Source organism: Teleopsis dalmanni, chromosome X, assembly GCF_002237135.1.
Source record: "Teleopsis dalmanni isolate 2A chromosome X, ASM223713v2, whole genome shotgun sequence".
Taxonomy (NCBI): domain Eukaryota; kingdom Metazoa; phylum Arthropoda; class Insecta; order Diptera; family Diopsidae; genus Teleopsis; species Teleopsis dalmanni.
The window spans coordinates 16428278-16453354 of NC_051848.1; the positions used below are offsets into that span (position 1 = coordinate 16428278).

The 25077-nt window shown below is 31.9% G+C and overlaps 1 protein-coding gene across 1 annotated transcript; it reads left to right on the forward strand.

The window, feature by feature from the left end:
* Positions 1 to 3233: 3233 nt before the first annotated feature.
* LOC119690278 (F-actin-monooxygenase Mical-like) lies at positions 3234 to 6383 on the forward strand. The gene is made up of 4 exons (XM_038105301.1): positions 3234 to 4349; positions 4415 to 4806; positions 4866 to 5206; positions 5273 to 6383. The coding sequence occupies exons 1-4, from the start codon at positions 3426 to 3428 to the stop codon at positions 5851 to 5853; spliced, it is 2238 nt and encodes a 745-aa protein (XP_037961229.1). The 5' UTR covers positions 3234 to 3425; the 3' UTR covers positions 5854 to 6383.
* The last annotated feature ends 18694 nt before the right edge of the window (positions 6384 to 25077 follow it).

Consider the following 25077-nt stretch of genomic DNA (forward strand, 5'->3'; position numbering starts at 1 on the left):
TCCTCTTATTAATCCCCCAAAAATTAGACAATGTTCAACTATTTGCCACTTGAGCTCTATAATTGCAAGAAATTATTTCGTCATTATATGTGTAAAGAATATTAGTGAAATTTAACTATTAAAAACAAAAAAATATAATTAATTAATTGAAACTTTCACAATAAATTAACAAAATTCCAGAAAAATGTGCTAACATAAAAGTCAAGTACGGCTTTGAGTCAGTTGGATAAAGTGCGCTGACTCTGAGCTTCAAATTTGGCAGAGTACGAGTTCAATTCCTGGTATTTGCAGTCTCAAAAAATTATTTATGAATAATTGAATACAAGAATTATTTCCAAGACCACTCCCATGATGGGTATTTGACAATACTCGAAACAGTTGTATGGTCAGCCAAAAATTGAATTATTTAAAATAATATGAAATGATTTTGTTGTTATATGTTACTTCACTATTGTTCGAAAAACCTCTTTATGTAGTGCTTTATGAAATCTAGTTCTCTTAATTTTTTAAATATTTTGACAATATAAAATATACATTCAAAAATCGAAGTGTCTATCGAACATAAAAGTACTACATAATTTTAAAAATTAATATTGCTAGCAAATGTAGCAATAATATGTGTGAGGAGCATATTATATTCAACCTGATATCCAGCAATGAGAAGCCAAAAAAAAATAGCTTCAAATTGCTGCGAATCGATCAGTTTTTAGCCGTTGCATTAATCTGAAAAATACTATAATGTTTTAATTAATTTAGTTACAATATAAATGTGTCTTATAGAACTGCATTTTGATTACTCTTATTGAATCAAATTTCTGGTTCTTTCAACATCAATTCCAATATTTTAAATTTACGCTTTATAGGATATGATGTTACTTATTGTAAGCTATGCTAAGATATGCTATGCTGATAAAAAAACTATTATTCTAGGTCAAAATTTATTGGGTAGTAGATCGGTGATTTCAGTTTCTTCAAGAAAATATCAATCGTTGTCAAACTAAATAAAAAGAATATAAATTTTTTTAAAAAAACATTAAATATTTCCCATTTTACATATTTACTAATTATTTTATTTTTTAGAAGACAAAGTCATCACCCTTATTTAAGATTAGTTAATCCGCAATAGTTCCCTTGTTCGCTCAAATAATTTATCAGCGTCAACTGCCGATGAAGATAAAATTGTGTTTTCATATATCTTGTATGATAATCGTGATTATGAGTAAAGTATTATTAATTTTACGAAATCACTTATTATGGCAGTATTTTGGCAGCACTGTTTTAACGGCATACGTCAGATAAAACTGTCATCCCAGGCATTCCATATATAATACAAAGTTAAAAAATGTGAAAACTTCTCTTGAAAACAGTGCTTCTGTAAGGAGTACGTTTTGCATCGAATTGTCATTAGTGATGAGACTAATTTTTTCCTTGGTGGATATATCAACGAAATATGTTTTGGAATCTAAAATAGTGATGGTCGAAAGCTTATTGCATTAATAAAATCACTGTATACATCATACTATTAGTCCTGTAGTTCTTTGAAAATGACAAAGGTATGACACCATCCGTAAATTGATTGGAACAGTCACAAGACTCCTCTTCCAAGCCATATGATGCCACAATGGCTTCAACAAGCCATTAAGACGTCCTGTTTTGGCTTTATTGTATTCTAAGGTTTTCACACATGATTTCCCATTTTGATGGCTTTAATTAAAAAATGGGATTTGTCACCACTAAATTTTTTTTTGTGGGGCTACGAAGAAGACCCTGTTTATGCAAATAATATTTAACATCTGACAAGTGCCGGAAAATCATTGAAAATTGTCTTAGAAAAATCCAGCACTGTGAGATGTCTCTTGAAGGATATTTGAAGGATGTTGTGTATTAAAGTCACCAGCAAAGTTCAGAGGAAAAGTTTGATTGATTGAAATCGATTTTTTATTTGCAGTTATCCATACATTTTGGATGGAAAGTCAATCATATACCGCTAATTGGGGCGATCTCCAGTAATAACTTTACTGTTTCGATTTGAAATTATTTTTTTAAATTCAAATGTTTAATTTAATCTTTCGTTTTTTTTTTAAACGTAATTAATATAAAGTATTTACTAATGTAAAAAAAAATTGATGTATATTTTTATATCCGCCTTTGGAACGATGTTTTGGATAGGTGTTTTGGATAAAAACAATCAAACCTTTGTCGTAGGTTGGAGTTAAAAGTATCACAATCATTCTAAAGTTCGACTGATTACGTGCATTCAAGTCTAGGAAGACGTGTATATATCGGTGTTACTGCTTACGTACATTCGATTTAAATATTGATGTCTATATCGTCGTTATTTTATTTACGTTAACCTAATGATTTGCTCAGTTTTATTTAGGCACAACAGTGACTGAAGCCTTTCGTTTTCTGTGTGAGTTTCCTTCCTTACAGACGTCATGCATCATTGTCGATAATCCACCTGAAAAACATCTAATTGCTGCAAGAAGACTCTTGAGAAGACTTTAGAAAATTTGTCGAAAAGTATTTATAAGGTTCACTGTTCACTGGAAAAAAAATAAAATTTTGGAATAAAATCGGTGGCTTCATTTTTTTTACTTAACTTCATGCAATGGTATAAATAATTTCTGGTTGCGTATATGAAATGGTCTTATTATGTGAAAGCCAGCTTGCCCGGAATATTGTACATGTTGTCAATGATTTGCATTCATTATTAGCTAGGTACAGAAAGTGAATATGGCTGTCCATAAAATCCAAGAAAGACTAAACTATCTGCTATTTCATTCTTTACATGACTAGAATTCATATAGGAGTGATGTCTTCTTACAAATTTGGATTCAACAGTAAAGGATTAAGGCGCTTTGGTTGCCACTTGACTGTGAATGAAAATGGCAAGCTTATATTTATTCTTGTTGTGTTTCGTAATTAACCGAAATGACTTCTTAATCGCCAAGAATTCGGTAGATAGTAGTCCAATGTCAGAGACGACAAGCAGATAGTGTATGATAGAAAAATTTATTATATATTATTGTACCAGATCTAACAAAAAAATCTATTAAGTATATCCAAGACAAGTTACGTGTTAAAATCATTTAAGTGTAAATTGCAAAAAATGTATATGGCAATGTCAAAGAACAATGTTTTCGTGTATTCTTTGTTCCAAACGTCAAACTAAATGAAATTATTTCTGTCATTACTTTTAGGGATATTCATATATTTTATTTTGGTTGATGAATAGGTTACAAAAATTTCTCCGATAAAATTTTTTGTCAAAATTATTCCATAAAAGTTTTTTGTCAAAATTCTTTTCTTTCAAAATAAAATTGAAAATAACGTCGAATCATTCACCTCACTTCTATTTATCGGCTTCCATAAATTTTCGTTCAAATAAATTATAAGTGAAAATCCACTTATTAATCAAAAAAATGAATACATCTGAGGCGTATGCAACTAAATTGTTCGACGAATTTTGTAATGCAACTACCTCGCATCAAATTTTTGGCATACATAAACAAATCTGTGATGACTTCTATATTCGCCCTTCAGTCATTAACGAATTTCTCCCAAAGATAAAAAAAATCTTTAATTCATGGAAAGCGAGGAACTTGTGGAATATATTGAACGTGCGAACTGACCACACTGTATACGAAAATGGAAATGCTTGCAGTGGGACACGAGTATTAGTCGTAGGTGCAGGACCCTGCGGTTTACGTACGGCTATAGAAGCCCAAATGCTGGGAGCGAAAGTCGTTGTAATAGAAAAGAGAAATCAGATAACGCGTAATAATGTGCTTCGCCTGTGGCCGTTCGTAATAACAGATTTACGCAATTTGGCTGCAAAAACTTTCTATGGTAAATTCTGTTTGGGGTCCATTAACCACGTCTCAACACGGCAACTGCAATGTATATTACTTAAAATAGCCCTGTTATTAGGTGTTGAAGTACATGATTGCGTCGCTTTTGAAGATCTGATTGAGCCCTGTGGGGATGGTTGTGGTTGGAAAGCATCTGTTGTGCCAAAAAATCATGTTGTCTCGCAATACGAATTCGATGTTCTAGTTGGTGCTGCTGGTACACAATTCATTCTAAAAGACTTCACAAGAAAAGCATTAAGGGGCCAATTAGCGATTGCAATAACTGCAAATTTCGTAAATCAGAGAACAGAAGCTGAAACCAGGGCTGAGGAGATAAGTGGTGTGGCGAGGCCATTCAGGCAGGCGTTCTTCAAGGACTTATGTCGAAACACAAACATTGATTTGGAAAATATAGTCTACTATAAAAATGAAACGCATTATTTTGTGATGACGGCAAAAAAACAAAGTCTGATCGATGAAGGTGTGATTCTGAAGGTAAGATAGATATTTGCAATTGAGTGACAAATATTTTTTCACCAGATTTTTTTTTTATTTTATAGAATTTCGTTGATCCAGTAAAACTGCTTGCTGGTGGTAATATAAACAGAGAGAAACTATACGATTATGCTCGGCGAGCTGCTGAATATTCCACACATTACAGGATGCCCAACTTGACATTCGCTACAAATCATTATGGTAAACCGGATGTTGCTATATTTGACTTCACATCAATGTATGCTGCAGAGAGCTCCTGTCTGGCGAAAGTACGTAATGGCTTCCGACTTTTAGAATGTCTTGTGGGAGATAGTTTGTTAGAACCATTCTGGCCGACAGGCTCAGGAATAGCACGAGGGTTCCTGTCAAGTATGGATGCAGCATATGCTATTAAATTGTGGAGTGATAAGCGCAAAGATATATTACAAGTTTTGTCACAACGAGAAAGTATTTATAGGTTAGTAAAATTAAGCATATTTATGAAACTCTCAACTAAAATATTTTACTTATGCATAGATTATTAAATCAAGCAACTACTGACAATCTGCGACGCGACATTAATGCATATACTTTAGATCCAGTGACCCGATATCCCAATTTAAACCTCAATGCTGTAAAAGAATTCCAAGTAGAACATCTTTTGAGTACATATGACACAGCTATTTTGGAGAGTACAGAGAAAATCGATGTTATTGAATCATTTGAGGTGGCGTCCGATGATTTGGAAGAACTAGAGGAAATCGAGATTGTTGAACCGTTTGAAATGGTAGAAACATTTTTGGAGGAACTAGAGGACGTCGATGTTACTGAGTCGTATGAAATTGTTCCGACTTGCAGAAAGTCAATAAGTACTACTGGTAAGTTTAATAAATGAAATCCTACAAAATATTTTAAATTAAACTCGTTTTTGAATTATTTTACAGACATATCGTCAATTGTCGAATATATTCCTGCCGAAGACTCTATTATAGACGTTGCAGAGTTGCACGATAGATATCAAGAATCAACTGAACTTGATAATATAGAATTAGAAAGTGCTGTCAGAGAAATTGATGTTACAGAATCCATTGTTTCTAAAAGTAGTAGCGCTTATAGAATTGATGAGAAAGTGAAATATAAATCTGTAAGTTTGGTAAATGATTTAATGGAACAAACACCAGAATTTGTTGATTCATTGAATGGTATTCCTGAACAAGTTGAATACAATTCTTTGAATTTAGAAAATATTTTTATTGAACAAGTACCCAAATTTGCGGACACTCTCTTTATAAATGAAGAACACTTTGTTGCTGAAAAGAAGGACTTAATATTCGGTGATTTAAGTGACTTAATTGAGCCGGACTTAGGTATTGATGAAGAAGACATAGAATCAAGTATTGCGAACTTACCTCAAAAATCAAAATCTGGTTTATACCAAGGAATCAAGGATATTATGGGAATTTTGGCCAAACCAATGGCATTATTATTCTTTACTCTGTGTTGCGCGTACTATATGTGGAAGTGAGGTCTGGTTGATTTTTGCGTTAAACCATCTTTTTACGAGCATAATTTAAATTTTTACTATCAATAAGAGACATTTATCATCTCTATATATTGCATGCTGAGGTTCACTAAACGCAGATATCCAGTACTTAGTTATTGACAATGTATTTGGTCAATACTCAATATCACCAATCTCAAAGATGGCTTCAGTTTAAGTGAATAACAAGCAGTTTCTTTTTGATATCTAAGTACAAATACAATCTAATGCATGAATATGGAAGTTCTTGAGAAGTTTGCGGAAAAAGATTTGCTAACTAGTATTGTCACTATAATTGGTTGTTGAAAGAATTGTTCATAGTAATAATTTTCAATAGAATTTTGATTTTAAATTTTTATCACAATATTTTGGTAAATAACATAGTACATTTTTTTTTTATTACTTTAATTTAATTACTTTGTGTTCCTGTACATAACTTTCATTTCAATTACATCCTTTATAAATAAGCACATAAAAATTTTCGGACTAAATTTAAGGAGAAATAAACACTATTTAGAAACCATAACATGTAAAGCTTTTTATTGCTATGGTAGGGTTAAGTTTTCACAAAAGTCTCATCTTTGCATATTTGTCGCAAATGTTTCTTACAAGAAAGAAAGAAATATTTGTACTATAACTTTTTAGAACAGATTTTACTGTTTAACAGACGAGCAGCTTCTTTTATAGGAAGACCACATCTGTCTTTCACTACCACAACCACTTCCACTATCTTCCTCTGATGGATTTCATAAGTTCCAATATTTCTTACAAAAAAGAAAGCACTGAAGATCAGCTTATTTTATGGAAAGACCACATCTAGTGGCAGTGGTAGTGGTAGTGAAAGACCATTATCCATTATCTTCCGCTGATGGATTTTATAAGTTTCAATATGCTTAACCACAACCAGTTTCCTTAAATTGCTACAGAAAAGCAATAAAATAAGAAACATAATTTTCTAATGAATTTAAAATGAAAATTTTGCTTACATTTTAACTTGATTTTGTTTTCATAATCAAATCAATTTAAAACCTTGCCAAGGGTGCGCTAGTAAATAATTTCAAGTCAACTCTCAAGCCAATCCGAGTCGGAATACTACCATGTCTGCTTCCACTTCGTTGTTCTTTGGTTCATTTAATTTTTGCTCTCTATGCAAACCTTTGTTACAAGGTAAGTAAATAAAATTAAATTTTTTTGACTTTCAACGTCTTCATCAATTACAGCTACCGAAGCCACTCCCGCTCCTGCCAACTCTCCTACCAGCTCTCCTGTTACTTTTGCTGTCATTGCAAACTTTTTACATAGATTCACTTGTAGGAAGCTGCAAACATCTTACAACAAGCACAGTTAACTAATCAAACTAAATCAGCATTTCCGCTTCTGGTTGGTAACCAACATGAAGGAAACTATCATCACTTGCAGCTATGAACCGGCAAGTTATTAAATGTTCTTCACTAAACTCAATATATTTGAACCTAAATAATTACAGTTGTACTGACAAAGTGTTTCCTGCTATTTCCAACGGATGACATGCTCTCTGCTATCCGTGAAATAGTTAAGAAGAAGCAGCCTAAACTCATAGTTGGGAGTTGGGAGTTGGGACTTACATTGATGATTGAACAGGTATGTGTGTGTTTGCCTTTGAGTTTGTTTAGAAATTCACTTTCACTTAAAATGACATTAGACATTAGTAAAGTTATTAGATGAGACTTAATAAATTAGTAAAAAAAGCAGCAATTTCCTTCCTTAGCAATTTCATTGCCAAAAGATATTAATAGTTTAAGTATTTTAATGATCTATTAAGTTTTGTTACGAAAAGCATATATCTATATGCGTATATAAAAAATAAGACATACCATTTACATAAAGTAAGAGTCAATATCATGTTGTTAGAAATTTTAAACTCCATATAGAGCAGTAACTCGATTTTCGTGTGTGACGAAAACCTGGTTCAGATTGTCGTAAATTCCGAGTTCTGATTTTCCATTTAAAAATTAAATTAATTTTCGTAAATTATGTATGTTTAGAACTTTAGTATTAAAGTTTAATATTACGTATTATATTTTACATTTAAGTGTTTATTTTATGTGAAATTACAATTTCAGTAGATTTACTTGTTTAGTTCTGCATTGACTCCGTTTCTAGAGCGTCAAAGTACCATTTAACCATATAATGCTTTGGTCCACACATTTCACTCAAATATTGAACGTTGATGTAGTCATCACCGGATTAACTTTTCTCAGAGGGAGTATCATGTTGTCAGTTTCTTCAACACCAGTAGCACCAGAACGTTCGTAGAAAAGTTTTCGGTTAGTGGGGTGAGATTCAAATTAGGTTCAACAATCTAATGGTATTGGTCAATCCTAAAATGAGGTAAACCAACTGACTTAATTCAATTAATTTCGTCAGTACAGTACATCCTCAACTTTGTTTAATAAAGGATATGTAACACAAAGTAGAGTGTACCTAAGAAGTGACAAGTAACGTGCTCTAAATTTTCGATTATCACAAGAACTGAGTAAGGAATACTCGTAAAGAAATTTTTTATACCGCAAGTAGTAAATAAAAATAAAAAAATATATTGTATTTTACATATACAATATACAATATCTGTAACATATTAACATAATACTAGAATGGTTAGTAAACTCTTCATTTATAATTACGATATTACTTACAGTACTTGCTATTTGCTATGTTTCTTTTATAAGACTATCAGTTTCATTAGACTATCGATTCATATTGGATCTGAAATGATGAAATTTTATTTAAAAATATTTAATTCCATTTGAAAAAATGACAAAATATGCAAAACTTGCCTAAAAACTTAAGAAAAAAAGTAATTTGCACAAACTAAAAGAAACATAAGTTCATAAATTTAAGCTCGACAAGTAACATATTACCATCAACTTACTATATAGTAGTTTGGCTCCTTTTTGTTATTGTACCTACTACATAAAAGTTTTTATTAGACTAAAGTTATATTTTGACATGGAGAGCAGCAGAGATGCTACCTAGTACTATTGTATGTTCATTTTTCGAACAACGAACAAGCATATTCAGAAAAAGTTGGCTTGTCCTGATGACATTTTAATTAACAGAAAACTTTCAGCCGCAAATGAAAAAGGGGCATAACATAAAATAAATGAAACCCAAAGCAAAAAGAACAAGGAGTGTATGAAAAAAGTGTATGAAAACACGGTGGAAAAGTAAAAAGAAAAACGTACCAAAATCATACGTCTACCGTAAACGAGCTTGGCTTGCACCAAGGACCGGCCGACCATTTGGGTTTACCCAGTCCACCAATTCCTGCTGCAACAATGGCTGTTTAAAAAACAAAGGCGACTTATGTGTGGGCACAATTTTTAATGAATGTGTTATTCGCGCTGTGCGGCAGCATAGCAAAGAGGTTGCCACACATTTTACACATTTTTTTCACTTTTTGCCCTGTTATTCATATGGCATTTGCTCACCATAAGGTAGATTAATTTGAACCGGAAACACATCTACAATGAACACATAGGCACGTGTATGACCACAGCATAAAATGTCTCTCATGTTGCAAATATAACATGACGGGAAAAGTGTCATGACTACAACAAAAGGAAAAATACAACAAAGCAACAACAACTTCTGCTTTTCCATACAAACTCAAATAAAAATTCTAATAACAAATTAAATGTTAAAAAATAAACAACAAAAAATATGTTTGAGAGGATTTCATAAGCAATTACAACAGTCGAAATCTGCTACAATGTCATGTAATATAACATATGGGACACCTACAAAGATTTCAGAAAGGGAAAAATAGAAAACAAACCAAAGTCTACTATATAGATTAAATATAGTAGACGATATATATTCTCAATACTTGTTACATGCTTATAGTTTGCATATAAACTATATTACGTACTTAGTTAGTGGGCCGTTACAGGCGTGCGTCCGCCTATATAATTGGTCACCGTACTTATATGATATAGATCGTTCCTATGCGTACGAGACCATAAATCTTCTGAAAAGTTTTCCTCTAGTGTTCTTGAGGCTTTTTCAATACCGTCGGTTATTGTCTTAGCTTCGGCGTCACATAGTAGGACAGGCATAATAAGAAACTTGTAGAGCGAGGTTCTGTTTGGCGAGTGAATGTTTCATTTCTTAATTATTGAAAATTTCTAGGTGTCGTGCTTCCTCAGACGCTCGGGAAATTTATTTGTTTATAGAATTTAGTTAGTTTTTTCCTCATTTACCACAAGAGATTGAAGGAGACGGAAATGAGTTTTAAAACAATTTAGAAAATTTTAGAACAATTTTTAAATTTAAGACAATTTTGGAACATTAACACTTGAACGTTTTAGTAGTATTGGTATAATTTATCCACTAATCTAATTAAAAAAAAAATGAGAGACTTGTTTACCAGAATCTTCGTTTTAAACATTTCACAAATTTACTAGTTCAATAACCACATTGGTGAACATTTTAAGATCTAATCAACTTTAAAAGGCTTCAGATATTCTCTTTATTGGATTGCTTACCCTATTGATTTTTGAATACCATGCACTCCCACTTTCTCACTATTAATACACAGATTTTTAAACACAGACAAAATACGAAAAAACTACGTGAAAGGCTGTCCCTTCAACAGATAATATTTTGTTTCTAATATAAGTAATATGGAATTGAAAATTTACTAACAGTATTTGGTGAAATCAGTTTTATATAGAATTTTACAAAACAAGCTAAGGGCAAACTACTATGCATTGACTCTACAAAAGCGGGATTTCGAAGAATGTTCCGATTTTAAAATAATTTAAACAGTTCATAATATATAATTATTTAACTTAAACCCAAAAACCAAAGTATAAGTTTTATGATAAGTTTTAATAATCACTTATAACGCACACATAAAGTCCCTTTTTAAATTCGCTTATAAATTTCCCAATATTTTTCATGTTTCGCCGAAACCGTATATGCCCCACTTTTAATGTAGCTCTGTTAACGAATTGCTGCACTTCTCAATGGAAATGCACATCAACCGCATGGCTAACTTTTTCAACAGCGGAAACTCATGCAAACTCGTTCAACATTTCAAATAAAATAATTAAAATTACAAATCCTCTTAATTACACAAATTAAAACTATTGGAATGATTTTCAACAGAAAACCTTCAATCATTTGTTTACCTTTACGGTTTTTAGTTATTTTTAATTAGTGGTCAAAAAGTTTGTGATCAATCATATAATTGCAGAATTTTTAGTCTGAATTTGAAATGATAAAGGAAAGCAATGGAAACCAACTAACGGGTGGCAACCCCCTGAGCTATGTGCGCAACCATTGCAATCTCACAACAAACATTCGCTTCATATGCAAACTGTGCTCTGCTGTAGGAAAACATTTCACAATTAATTTATAAAATAAGTTTTTATTTCTAATACGTTTTGAAATGCATCAAGCTGCTGCAACAAATGCGTGGAAAGTTTATTGGTATATCGATTTTTAATACAGGGGCTTGAGTCCGATTGAAGTAGAGATTTATTTGGTATGACAATTTGTGATCTTGTATTTATCCAAATGCTCCGGTTTTGCTTTAATCTGCTTATTTATACCAGATCAGTATAACTAAATATAACGCTATTGAATATATACACGGCATACATCAAGGAGATCATTCACTGAATGGTTTATCAGTTAAAATCCTTTTCAGTGTCCCAACGGAAGCTTCAGTTTAAGCTCAAGTGGACGTCGGTGTACAAGGTCGCCACTCTGATCAATTTTCAATCAGAATCCTTTTAGTTTTTCCGTCGTTGCAAATATTTATTTGCTTATCAAGAAACTTATATGAAAATGTAGTCATTGATAGATGTATAAGTTATAAAGTAAGATTAAGATGCTATAAAAGGAGAGACAGTCTTCGAAGTTTAACAACGAACAGAGTTTCTTAGGTAAGCATGCGACTAGATTCGGCAACGCCAATAGGGTTTTGTGCAGAAGTTGCAGTACGATGGCATGCAAGAATGGCCTACCCACTTGTTCTGTCACAGTTCGGCTCTCTTCAAACAACGGGCCATGGAAACTTCATCGGAGATTTTTTGTTTACGAAATTATCAGACCTGGGTATAGTCGACCTGATAAAATAGTTTCTATTGGTAACCAGATGGTTTACTACAGTGTTGAGAAGGTGATGTAAGACCACTAATTGTTTTATCACTAGGCCTCTGTAAGTCCCAATATCTTTTGATGTAGGAGTGTCATTATAATAAGTAGACTAAGTAGAGGCATTTGCATTAAAAACCTTTAGTTTCAGCTAATAATAATATAAATATATTATAGCATGGTTTCAAAAAATTTTTGTATTGGTGTCACCAGTTATGTCTGTTTTTTTTTATTTTCAAATAACGTTTATAACGTTTTCGATGTAGTACCTAAGCCTGTTTAACAACACTCTTCCATTCTTCTCTGTTTCTTGTTTTTGTTTTCCAATTTCTGTTTATTTCTTCTTATTTGCTGTACACTGCTTTGCCTTTGCGTTCTTAGTCGCTCTCTTCTTCTGCTGATTCCTACTTCGTTCTCATAAATCTTAACCGGAGATATATTTAAGTAAAAATAAATAAATATTTGCCATATTTTAATTTTTTTTAAAGTAAATAGAGATTCATTTTTGCAATACAGTCAAAATTTTAAAAATACTTTAGTCCAATACAAATCAGTTGCCATTCATTTGGGTCGGAAATGAAGTGATGACAAGATGTTATCATTATTGAGCATTGCAATGAAATCATTGTGACCTACACGTGGCAAGTATGTTGTGTGCCTTCTCACTGGAAGTGAAAAATCAAAGTACAAAGAAATGTATAGCCACACAGTGCAACGTCCCGATTTAAGTACAACGACAATAAAAATTACAATCAAAACACAAATTGTGGCAAGCCCAGATATTTAAACAATAGTTGCCACATTTTTGAACAAAATAATCTCTTAGACAGTAGCTGGATAACATCCTCAACCATAAATACACATTCCAGTTTGCATTATAAAATGAATTCGTTTGCCTTTATTGGAATGTCCGATAATTACAGTGCAAACTACCAAAACACAATTGGGTTTTTGGAGAACGACAAACCTTTGAATGAGAGATAAAAATCCTGCAAGAAGTCCTATTTTAATTTTTGGAAATATGTGTACGGCGTAGTTGCTACGACCCAATGAGTTAATACAGTAAACACCGCTATTGCCTGAGATATCAATTGCTTTCACATGAGCATTGGCATTTTTCCAAAACGCAATAATAAGAAGTTTACTGAATTAAGTAGTTCGTAATATTTTTTATACCCTACACACTAAAATATCTGACAAACATTTTGTATGTCCTGCCTTACATACTGACATATCTGTTTCAAGACTATTCTCCTTGCCTATCTAATAGCAGCCTTTGAAATTAGTATCTGTAAATGCTAAAGACACATATTTATTAGTACACAAACCACATACGTTCATAGTCTTCAATGTACTCCGATTACATGTCTATAAAATTATATTTACATGGAAACAATCAATTTTTTTTGTTTCTGTTACAAGATAAGACATCGAACCAACTACAGAGTTACACATACTGAAAAAACTAGTGTGGGAATGGCTTGTACTTCTCAAAGACCCTACTGAAAGAAACAGGGTTCACTTAATATGGATCCCAGGGCACAGCGGATTTGAGGGAAACGACTTCGTTTCAATTGCGTGGGTAATCTCAGAGAGAGAGGAAGACATATTTTCAGACGCGGCGCTGAGCGCCTAGTATGTGTACCTACGCTTACAAGTCCTTAGTGCGAACAAACCGTAATGCTTATTATAATAATTGGGGTAATTCTCTTGGCATGATATATATTTAGGGGTCTTACATTTTGAGTGTATTTCAAAAGTTCATCTGCGATATAAGAAAACGTTTAAAGTAAATGTAAGTATGCAATGCCAAAAAAAAACATGATTGGATTGTATCTGAAAAATAGCATTGATTTCAGTGTTTTGTTCTTGTAAATAAGAAGACGAAAACAATATACATTAGGTATGTTTGTATGCAAATGTGCTGAGATGTATTTAAACTTTCTGTTACATTTGCGAATATAAAAACAAAGCGAATAAAAATGTAAGGTTAGGAGTCATCATAAAAATTCCACAGCTTCCATTTCGCGCACGAGATGAATCCCAAATGCAATTAAACTCACATGAACGACAATAATGCAAAAAAGTATCTGCCACACAGCGAAGGAAAAGGAAAAGATAACCAACAAAAATAAAATCGCAGTTGAAAACGTTTCAGCGTTTATAGCGCTTCATTAACTTCTTGGAACAATGAACAGTGAACAGCAATGACAACAACAGCAACAACAACAAACACAACACCAAACAGAATACCAAACAGAATATAACAATGAACAAAACAAAAACAGCAATTATCCTGTTAAGGACAATACCATCCTTTTTGGGTTTTGCAGTCATTATGGCATTGATTTTAATGTCGAAGTGTTAATGTGGAAGTATTGTATGTGAGAAGAGAAGACCCAGAGACCAAGAAAGTTCAGAAAAACTATTAGAAAATCATCGAAAATAATTTACATAAGTACTGCAGACCAAATTTTAGCGTACGTTAACAGGAAAAGTGGAAGAAGTGAGCAACAAGAGTATTAACAGCAATGTCCTTTCTGAAAGAGAACTTAGAAGTTATATTAGAACTTAATAAAAGCAAAAATAATTTATTCATACTTTTCATGCACTTATGCTTTCTTAAGTTTATCCCATTTCTCGTCGGATCTACTTTCCGCTATCCATGCGAAGAGGTTTGTAATTTAGTCACATTTTTTACATGACATATGACGTGTAAGCCAATATCCTCGAGTTACTTGGGACTTGGGATTTTCTCATTGACTACTAAAGAGATTTTCAGCCATCATTCTGTAGTCCACAACGCCTGATACATATTACAAACATCTTTCATTATAGTTCAACCGCATTTGGTGGATGTTTCCGATGAAGGCTACCAGGACAGGTTTATTGGTTGATTATTTAATTGGTTACTTATTTCGGTTCAGTAATCATAATTCTGCCCTCATTATGCCGTTGCCAGCTCTTTGCCGTAAGGAGTGTGAAGATTTTGAGTCCAAGACCTTGAAAACTTTATTGCACGCTAAAATGCCTGCTACTCTCAAGCAACTTAGTTCCAATCCAATAATCGGAGCCGTATCAATAAGTAATGGCCATATCGTCGATGAAATGAAATAAGGATCTTTGTGATGTTAAAGCTTATGGAATGCAATTAAGGTGTTATTACTTTTTGATGCAACAACAATGCTGTGACAATGAAGTGTACAAACACCAATTGAATATTTTGCAAGGATGTTCTGCAACTTCCATGTAAATATTCCGCAGCATCAGTAATTTAAAATATTAATTAATGAGCCCAAATGTATTGCAATGCAATGTATTGTAATGTAATGTATGTATGTATGTATGTATGTATGTATGTTGCATGTAGTGTTAATATTTTTTTTCAATAAAATTCGGTGTCGAATTCGATTTAAGTGATTTATTCATAGCACTTAACGCGGATGCTTGTAAATTCACATGTCGCAGTTGAGTCTGATGATAACAATCAATACTACTACAGTGCGGAACGCTTAGATACAGAGAATTGGGACATGTACACAACTTTAAATAACGATTCAATTAGCTTTAAATTGACTTGAGTTCATGGATTTCGAGATCCAAATCACACGAAAGAAAAATATCGTTAGTGGCAGCGAATGCAATTTCCTTGAGACTATCGCTATGATTGTGTAAATTTCCATAAATGTGATTCTTCCAATATTCTGCTTGAAATACTTTTATACCAACATATATTATTATGTTGAAGCTGTTGAAGCCAGTGCACTTAAGCATTTCTACTCTTTCTTAACTCGAGGTATTTTCAAAACCTCTCTTTACACCTTGATTAGATTATTGTTTATCACTTCATCAGACTATAGTTGTGTAGTATATATAGTCTATCAGAAGTGGGCAACAGTCTTGTACACAGTATCATATAAGGTTCGTTTTTCATTTTTTTAACAGAATCTCTTTAATGAAATCATTTCAACTTTTTCTCATGCCTTCAATAGCCCAATATATCTTGCAGTATAAGTCTGAATTTAATCTCAGTAACTTCTATTTTTCAACTATAAAAGCTAAAAAAAATTAAAATCAAATAATAATTTATCTTATTGGGTGGAAATAAACCATTACCATTAGGATTACGTACATTACATTCCAATATTATTGATCAAATTACTTTCCAATTGATTATTGATCTAATCGAATACGGCACAATAACGAATAAGATTGTCATTTTATTTGAAATATTTTTAAATTTGTGAAATGGAAATGTTATGCATATATAGGTAAATAGGTCATGCAGGCAGAAGGCCATGCGAGGACAGAAAGGACCATATTGGAGGAGTAGATGACTGTAAAAAATGTCGAATAGCAGATTTGGTGTTAGTGGAAGAAACGAAACTCACCAAGATTTAGAATTCGAGTCTCCAGACGAAAACATAGGATGAAGAACAATAGTGATATTAGACTGAAATACCAAGTTTACTAGATAGTGAAAAATACCGCAATAGCGCATTTGCAAATGGCTTGTCTGTAGAATTTTTCAAGTCCCGTAGGTAAGTGCGGATACGTTGTAAGTACCATCCCAAGAATACGACTAGAAGAAAGTATGTTCAACGATTCCAATCTGAATATTTTTTGTAGTATTCTTATTTTAAATAAAACTCAAATCAAGTCAGCAAGAAACTTTATCTTATAGGACGTTTGTGTGTATTTGCAAACAAATTTATATGCATACATATTTATGTATTCGTATATGTCATATTCATATTTTTTTGTATATGTATAGTAAAAAGTATCCATGAATTTATCGCAAAGTATATTTTAAAATCAAATGCCAAGGACGAATGAATTTTTGATTTATGCAGCTTACTGTTTCTATATGTGTGTCTTTCTGGCTCCATATATTGTTGGTAAGTAAACTGGAGAACAAAAATATACTTCTGCTTGGAATATATCCTTTATTATTCAATTTAACTTATATGTGTTTGGCAGGAGCAGACAAAAAGACCAATCACAGGCATACATTACACCATATATATGAATAAAAAAGTGCAAAAGCCACAAAAAATAAAATTAAAATTCTTATAAAGCAACAAACGAAAAGGTGAAGCCTGCAGGGTAGAAGGTGGCACATTTTCTTGGGACGCGAAAATGTGTTTCCCAAGAAAATCCGTCTTAAAGCTATTCGAGCACAATGGCGCACATCACACAGTTGTAACAGTCTTGCCATTTCCAAATCGCATATCCTTGGCAGCCATTCAACATTGCAGCAGTTTTCCAAATTATTTTATGCTGCATATTAAAAAGTGGAACGGCTCGGAGTTTGACTACGTTTCAATAGCAAGGAAACTACATTTTATTGGTGAAAGAGTTCACTTTCATTCGAAATGTTTAGGTTAACCGCTTAACAAAAGCAAACGGTTGTGGTCTTACAAAAAGTATATAACTAAACAGAATTTCACAAATTGCTTAATGCTACTTCACTGCATCACTAGTTATAGAAACAACAACAACAATAGTTACGTCATTATCTGTGCTAACATAACAAGAGTTTGGAAAGCACAAATATCGGACTTAACTTGTACAATAGATGAAAAAAGTTGCTTCCTTGAAACGATATTGATTTTCAGAAAACTGAGACATATAATAACTTAAAGGACGAAGTAGAAAAAAGCATTAAGAAGCATAAAAATACTAATAAAATGTGTCTCGACATAGAGAAGAAATGACCACCTTTAATATATGTTATGTATGACCCAATATTTATTCTTAAGTACCTGTAAACAAAATATGGAAGTTCTGTGGTTTCAATAGGACAGAACCATGAAACACAGAACACTTCTTGCTTTGGTTATATTTTGATGATAAGCTACCTTGAACTCTTGACGTTTCGAAAACATGTGAAAAGGTGGCCGAGGTATTGTCAGGTAGGTGATAAGTAGCCTAGCAACTGTAGTCCAGTATTTTCTCAAAAGGATCCAGTAATATGTATACGTTGTCGCATAAAAAATATTTTAATGGGGTTGTTCACATCTAATCGCAAAGTCGAAAGATTTCATTGAAATAAAAATACGACTGCAATCTGTGTTCAATTAGAGTTTACTTTTGGTACTAGGAAATGTATAACCCTGTATTAGAAAGAAACACTTTTCGTACTTAGATAATATATTTGTCTTTCAAATAAAAAAAAAAATTTCTCTTGCGTACAATAGAATTAAATATGACATGCATCCGATATTTGCTATCAATATCATTTGTCGAATTCAGTTTAGTCCTTCCTATCCTTAGCATATAAATTATTTATTTTGTAAATCATTTTCGTTTTGTCTACGCAAAGTATATGTTTTGTTTATTTAAATTTTAATCAAAACATAAATTTTTTTAAATATTTATCAACAATATACGTATTTGTTATATGCAAACAAATATGAAAACGAAGTTAGGAAAGCCCAAAAGATACTGAGAAGTGAGAGTGATTCCAAACAAAGCACGGCAGCCGACTTAGCACCAATGGCGGAACCAATTCCAGAACAACAACAATAAACACCAAATTAGGATTGCACCTTTGGGTGTTTGCAGAGTTATTTATTTAACTCACATACACTGGAATAAAAACGGAAGTACACAGTGCGAATAATCACAACATGGCACAATGCGAGTATATGGGATGGGAGATGAAAATCCGGAAACGAGAAATTTTGTTTACTATTTGCTTTCTTATCGTCAAAATTCACAAAAAAGGATAACAGAGAGTGTGCACATCCACAGCACATGCATTATGCAAAATGAACAAGTTTAAAGGACATCGTCATATGACATACATATATAGTATGTATAGTATATCGTATAGTATGTGTGCATGTAGATATTATGTTTATATTATATATGTCTATATATATATATATATATATATATATATGTGTGCAAACTATTTTATTTGTTTGACCGGCAGAGTAAGCGACTTTTCCGGTAAATGATGACGATAGTGTGAACGCAAATTAAAAAATAGTAAAATTTATAAATGATAAAATAAATGAGAATTTAAAAATATTTAATATATTTAATGTGTGAACTGTATTTTCTAAATTCATATGCATTCCACACTTGCAGCTAGTTGATGCAGTCCAATAATAAAAACTAATATCGCTTCTATTATCCAAAAAGCGCATTTACTCGGATGCATGCGTTTCCGAGTTTTAAATCTTCTTTTGGATAAAATATAATTTTTAATACTGATTTGTTTTGCATATATTTTAGTGAAACATTTTCGATTGCTAAGCTGATTACGGATAAATCTCGTTGCTAACACATAAGCTCTTATTTGCAGATAAAAGTGCATGTTCACGGGCGTTTTTCGGATTTGTGCAAACGAACTGCTGCTATTAAAACTTAAATTCACTCAAAGCAAATATTGGATCTTTCAGATGTCAGATGTGATTATTTCTCGGAGTGTTTACTACATTCATAATTGAGAAGGAAATCGATTCGATTTACGATTACAATACAATTATTTAATTACATTTTATTTTACGAATGAGAGCCTCAGGCAAAGGCAAATATATAAATAAATGTATTTATTTTAATCAGAAAACCTTATTCACTTTCCTTAAATGTTTATTCAAATTTTAATAAATAAAATTATTCTATAATATTAAAAAATTTTGAAATACTAAAAGTAATTAAGAACTTTGTGGTTAATTAATTCATATATAGACTTTAATACTCTTATATTTTTGTTATATTATATGAAACAAATATTTAATATAATTGCATGATAATTAAAATCTGCTAGGTTACTTTTGTATTCTATAATATGTAAATAAGATTCTTTAAAAGTGAACATTTTCACTAAAATATTGCGAAACCTTATACAAGCTTAGTAACAATTTGTACAGCTACTCCCACTATATTCTCCAGACCTTAAACATACAGATTTTCACTTCGGTCTGTCCTCGATGTTTGACTAAATCATGACTTTGAATGAGGTTGTCAGAAATATGCTGCCTGAATCAATTTTGTTTCCAACATACTTTCTTTTATTGTTCACTCTACTGATATTTAATATAAAGCAAGATGAAGTTATAACCACATATAATAACTGTAAACTGTAACTACACCCACAGCTATAATTATATTGCATTACTAAGAGTTTAAATATATTTACATTGAACATATGTATATAATAAATCAAGTAACAACATAAATAAATCATCGAGAATGTCAATGTGACTATATGGGCTTATTGGTTTTCAGTGAAGATAGTAAAAGGCTTACCTGCAATAAGCGAGACGGAGACAGAAGCCTCACAAGAATTTCCACTCTCTTCAAGTACACCCATTAAACACCCAATACCAATATTGTTCTATATGCAAATCCACAGAAGCTCATAAATGAAAAATCATAAATGGAATGCGGAGAGCATCAAATTCATCTTTGTCACCTGCAGAAGGAACCTGGCGACAAAGGGTTCCTTTGTAGTAGGTACCGATTATAAATCTGGTACCGACTATAAATCTGGTACTGACTTATAAAAATACAAATAAGTTTTATTGGATTTAATGAGATCTAATGATTTTTCAAAAAAGAAGATACTCTCACTTCTAAAACCGCGTTATATAAAACTAAAAATCACGATAGTATATAGTAAAGCAATACTACAGAAAAGCCAAACATCCCAGTATTAGTCGTAAAGTAACTACAATCAGAATCGAGTGAAAGTGCTGAATGAGGATATCGTTATCGAATGACGATATTCCTTTCTTTTTACTAATGAATCAAAAATGGTGCGATATGCAGCAGAAATAACACACCTAAAAATGTATTTGAGGGCTTATTAAATGCGAGTATCTGGAATGCGAGTATTGTTATGTTTTAAATAATTTGAATAAGAAAAGTTTTCATAATTTTTTGCAAAATTGAATAAATCTTTACATTTTAATAAAAACTTATTTAAGTCCACTTTGATTTCACTTCCCCTTATTTTTTCAGTTCTTATTTTTCACAATTCTCATCCAAGTTGACATAATTTGGCCAATGAACGCAGAATGTACGGGTATACCTTTTTTATTGAGTATTTTCCATTAAAAAATAATATACCTAATTTCACCCTTTACACTTCCCTAACTTTTAAATTTCATTAAATTAATACGGCCACACATTTCAGGCTTTCCTTCAAGTCTCGCCTCTTTTGTGCGAATAAGACGTTGGGTAGGATTTAGACAAATCTTACGTGACTCAAACAAACTGACGTGCCCGAAAAATATGTCAACAGCACACGCAAGTGCGTCTTATGAACATAAAATATCAACCTGTTTAAAAAAGGAAACTGGATCAAAATTGTTACAGACACCAATTTCAGTCACAACAACAACGTCCACAGCAACAATACCAACAATACCAACAATACCAAATGCCAGAGAAGCAACAACAGCGGAAACAATAACAAAATCAGTATTTCGGTCACGCGTTACATATTGTTTTTTCCTTCTCGAAAATATATCATTCCGATAACAATTCAAGCCCGAGAAAAAGTTGAAGATTTATGTTGGCACTTTAGTGTCCATGTACGAAAAAATTTGATTTGATGTTGTTGGGTTAAGACTTGTTGGATTAAGTTGCCAAGGTAAAGAAACAGCATTAGGACAAGACGCCGAGTCAGAGGTTAACATAAGCCATATGGAAGCTTTGGCATAATGAAACAATTGTTTTATTGTTGTTATTTATTTAGTTAAATTTTTCTTCACCATTTGTGGGTTATCCAAATTCTTGGATATTTTACAATCATTACATTTATCTTGTAAATAATTTAAGAATAAAGTTCTAAATAAGACAGCAGACCTCTAAAATATTTTACACACTTTTTAATGTAATCTAAATGTAATTACAAATTTATTCAATTACTTTTATTATTAATTGGCGTGTTAAATGACAATTTTAATTTGTATTTTAATGTCAACATTCGATCACATTTCGACTTTCTCTGTTTATACGCGCTAAAGTGCTCTATAATCGGTCAGATTTTGATGCAGACATTTTTGGGGTTTTAAGCCAAACAGCATTCTAAACTTTTCCAAAGGTTCTAGGTGGTTTTAAACCCTGAGTTTTTTTCAATATACGGTTAGACAATGGGCCAATAGGCCTAAATGGATCCCCTAGGCACACCTTTGTATCCTAACCTGAGTCGACAATCACCCAGATTTGCTCTTAGACGTTTACGAATATTGTCAACAGCGAATGGCAACGCATGTTTCCACATTTCCAATATTTTGACAAAATATGAGCTAAGTAGAACTTTTTCTACTAATTTAAAGAATTCATTTAAGAAAAATAGGAAACAATTTCTAATTGTGATATAAACAAATTAACTGATTTTTAATACAAAATTTATAAAAGATTTCATATTGAGACAAGAATTCGACTATGGTCCATATATTGGTGAGAATAAAATTTATTTTTTAAAAATAATCCAAAAAAAGTTATCTTACGAGTGTTTAAAATATTGACCGCTTTAGCCTGTTCAAAAACGTATAAAATAATAAATTTATTTAAAAATATATTTAAGAGATCGCTTAGACCCGAAGATTCATGAACCCGTCTAAGTCATTCTTAAATAGACTGCTTACACTGAGTGTTTAAAAACTTAGCCTGTTCAAAAATGTATAATAAGATTAAGTTGAAACAATAGATTATAAAATAATAGATTTATTTAAAAATGTACCTTTATTTATGAGATCGCAGAGATTCATTAACCCATCTAAGTCATTTTTAAATAGACTGCTTACACTGAGTAGCAAGTTTATCAAAATTTTCAACCGGTTTCTGACAGGGTGCTGTAAGCTGAGGTTCAATAGATTCTTTATAAATCTGCTAAACTGAACAACAGTAGAATTATTCATCTGTGAGACAGCTTCGTGTCATTCAAAATTGGCAAAAGGTTATGCTCATGTTCACGTTGAAGCCCAATGATTTTCTAACACTCTTGGGATTAGCTCAATCCACCTGATCCATTACTCAGAGTAACGGTATGTTGCAATTTCCACTTAATTTATAATTATTAATAATTGAATTCTTCAAGTTCCTTTGAAGCCTCGGAATAAAATTACATTTAAATGGTATATAGTATCTATAGGTGAATAGTGACTAATGTTGATTAAGGAATATAAAAACGAGTAAGAGAGAGAGAGAGAGAGTGAGAGAGAGAGAGAGAGCGTAATGAATTATCTACAGGATATTAATAAATTTATTTTCTGCATAAAAACGAATGGCATTTTACTATTTTGCAGCTCCTTTAATTTATTATTTTCTACACTTTGTTTCATTTTTCCTACATTTTATTATTAATTTTCATCAGTAATTTATTACTTTTTGACACACCTGCTAAAAGTTCCGCATTTCATTTCAACTTTAATAATAATTGACATCTCGAACATGTCCATTCGATTCGTTCAAATTGAAACATGTGTTCCACTTCCTCATCCACCATGCAATCAACTTATCAAAAACAAGGACCAAGGACGAAGGACGTAGGACTAAGCACCATCGAACTGAAGAGAAACTGAAAGAACCGAAATGTAATGAAATTGAATTGAATTGAATTGTTGTGCACAAACACAAACACAAACACGAACACAAACGCAAATACAAATACAGTTTCACTTGTTTCCTTGTTTCTTTAAAGTTTAAAACTTCACTATTGTTGCTGTTGTTGTTGTTGTTGTTGTTGTGTGAAGTATGTTATTATTATTATTATTATTATTGTCGGTACCGGCGAAAGTCGGTAGGAGACCGTCAAGTCACATTCGCATTTGACGGCGAGCGTCGAGAAATTATTTGTAGTTGAGCAGAAAAGGCATTTTTATTAAAAAACTTCTGTGACTTTCTGTTCAACTTTTGTTGAAAAGAAATTAATAAATGAGAACAAAAGCGAAAACCGAAATCATATTAATTGGCATTATTTTTATTGTTTGGGGTTTGCTTATTTTTTTTCTCTTTTCTCGGGAACACACAAAAAACTTTTGACATTTGGATACACATACATATACACATACAGATACACATACAGATACAAATACAAACACAAATACAAACACAAATACAAATACAAATACAAATACAAATACAAATACAAATACAAATACAAATACAAATACAAATACAAATACAAATACAAATACAAATACAAAATACAAATACAAATACAAATACAAATACAAATACAAATACAAAATACAAATACCAAATACAAATACAATACATACAAATACAAATACAAATACAAATAGCAAATGCAAATACAAATACAAATACCAAATACAAATACAAATACAAATACAAATGACAAATACAAATACAAATACAAATACAAATACAAATACAAATACAAATACAAATACAAATACAAATACAAATACAAATACAAATACAAATACAAATACAAATACAAATACAAATACAAATACAAATACAAATACAATAAGTGTCACTTTCATTTCCCCATTTGTTGAAGAAATTTTTGCAAAAATATATATATATCCACACAATGTAAGTTATGGAACTTCAAGACGGTGTGGACGAAGAATAGAAATCAAACAATCTCCAAAGATTCGCTATAATTCCCAATTGTCAACCCTCACTGCACCGTCTAAACACCAAAGCAAAATTATTGCACCGTGCAGGATGCAATGATGAGAAAGCGATGACGATCTTTGGAACTCGAAAAAGCGTAATACTATTGGTTGTAATATTTCTCCTACTTTTCTTTCGGTAGAAATAATCGAATGAACTACTTCCAACAAGAAAGTAACGGGACAGACGATTTATCAGAGATGATTTTATTTTGGTGGAAGAACAGAAAGCGATAATAAGAGAATGTAAAACGTATTAAGTGATTTATAGCGAAGGATTAAATTGTAATTGCATTGGAGATCAGATCTTTGAACTCTTGGAACTGGGAACCATATATTACCTGCTCACACACACTGAAGCACTAACGAGTTATTCTGGAAGGATTGGTAAAGTTTGATTGTTCCTTAATTAATAATAACATCGCCACTTAGCTATAAATATGTTTGAACTCTC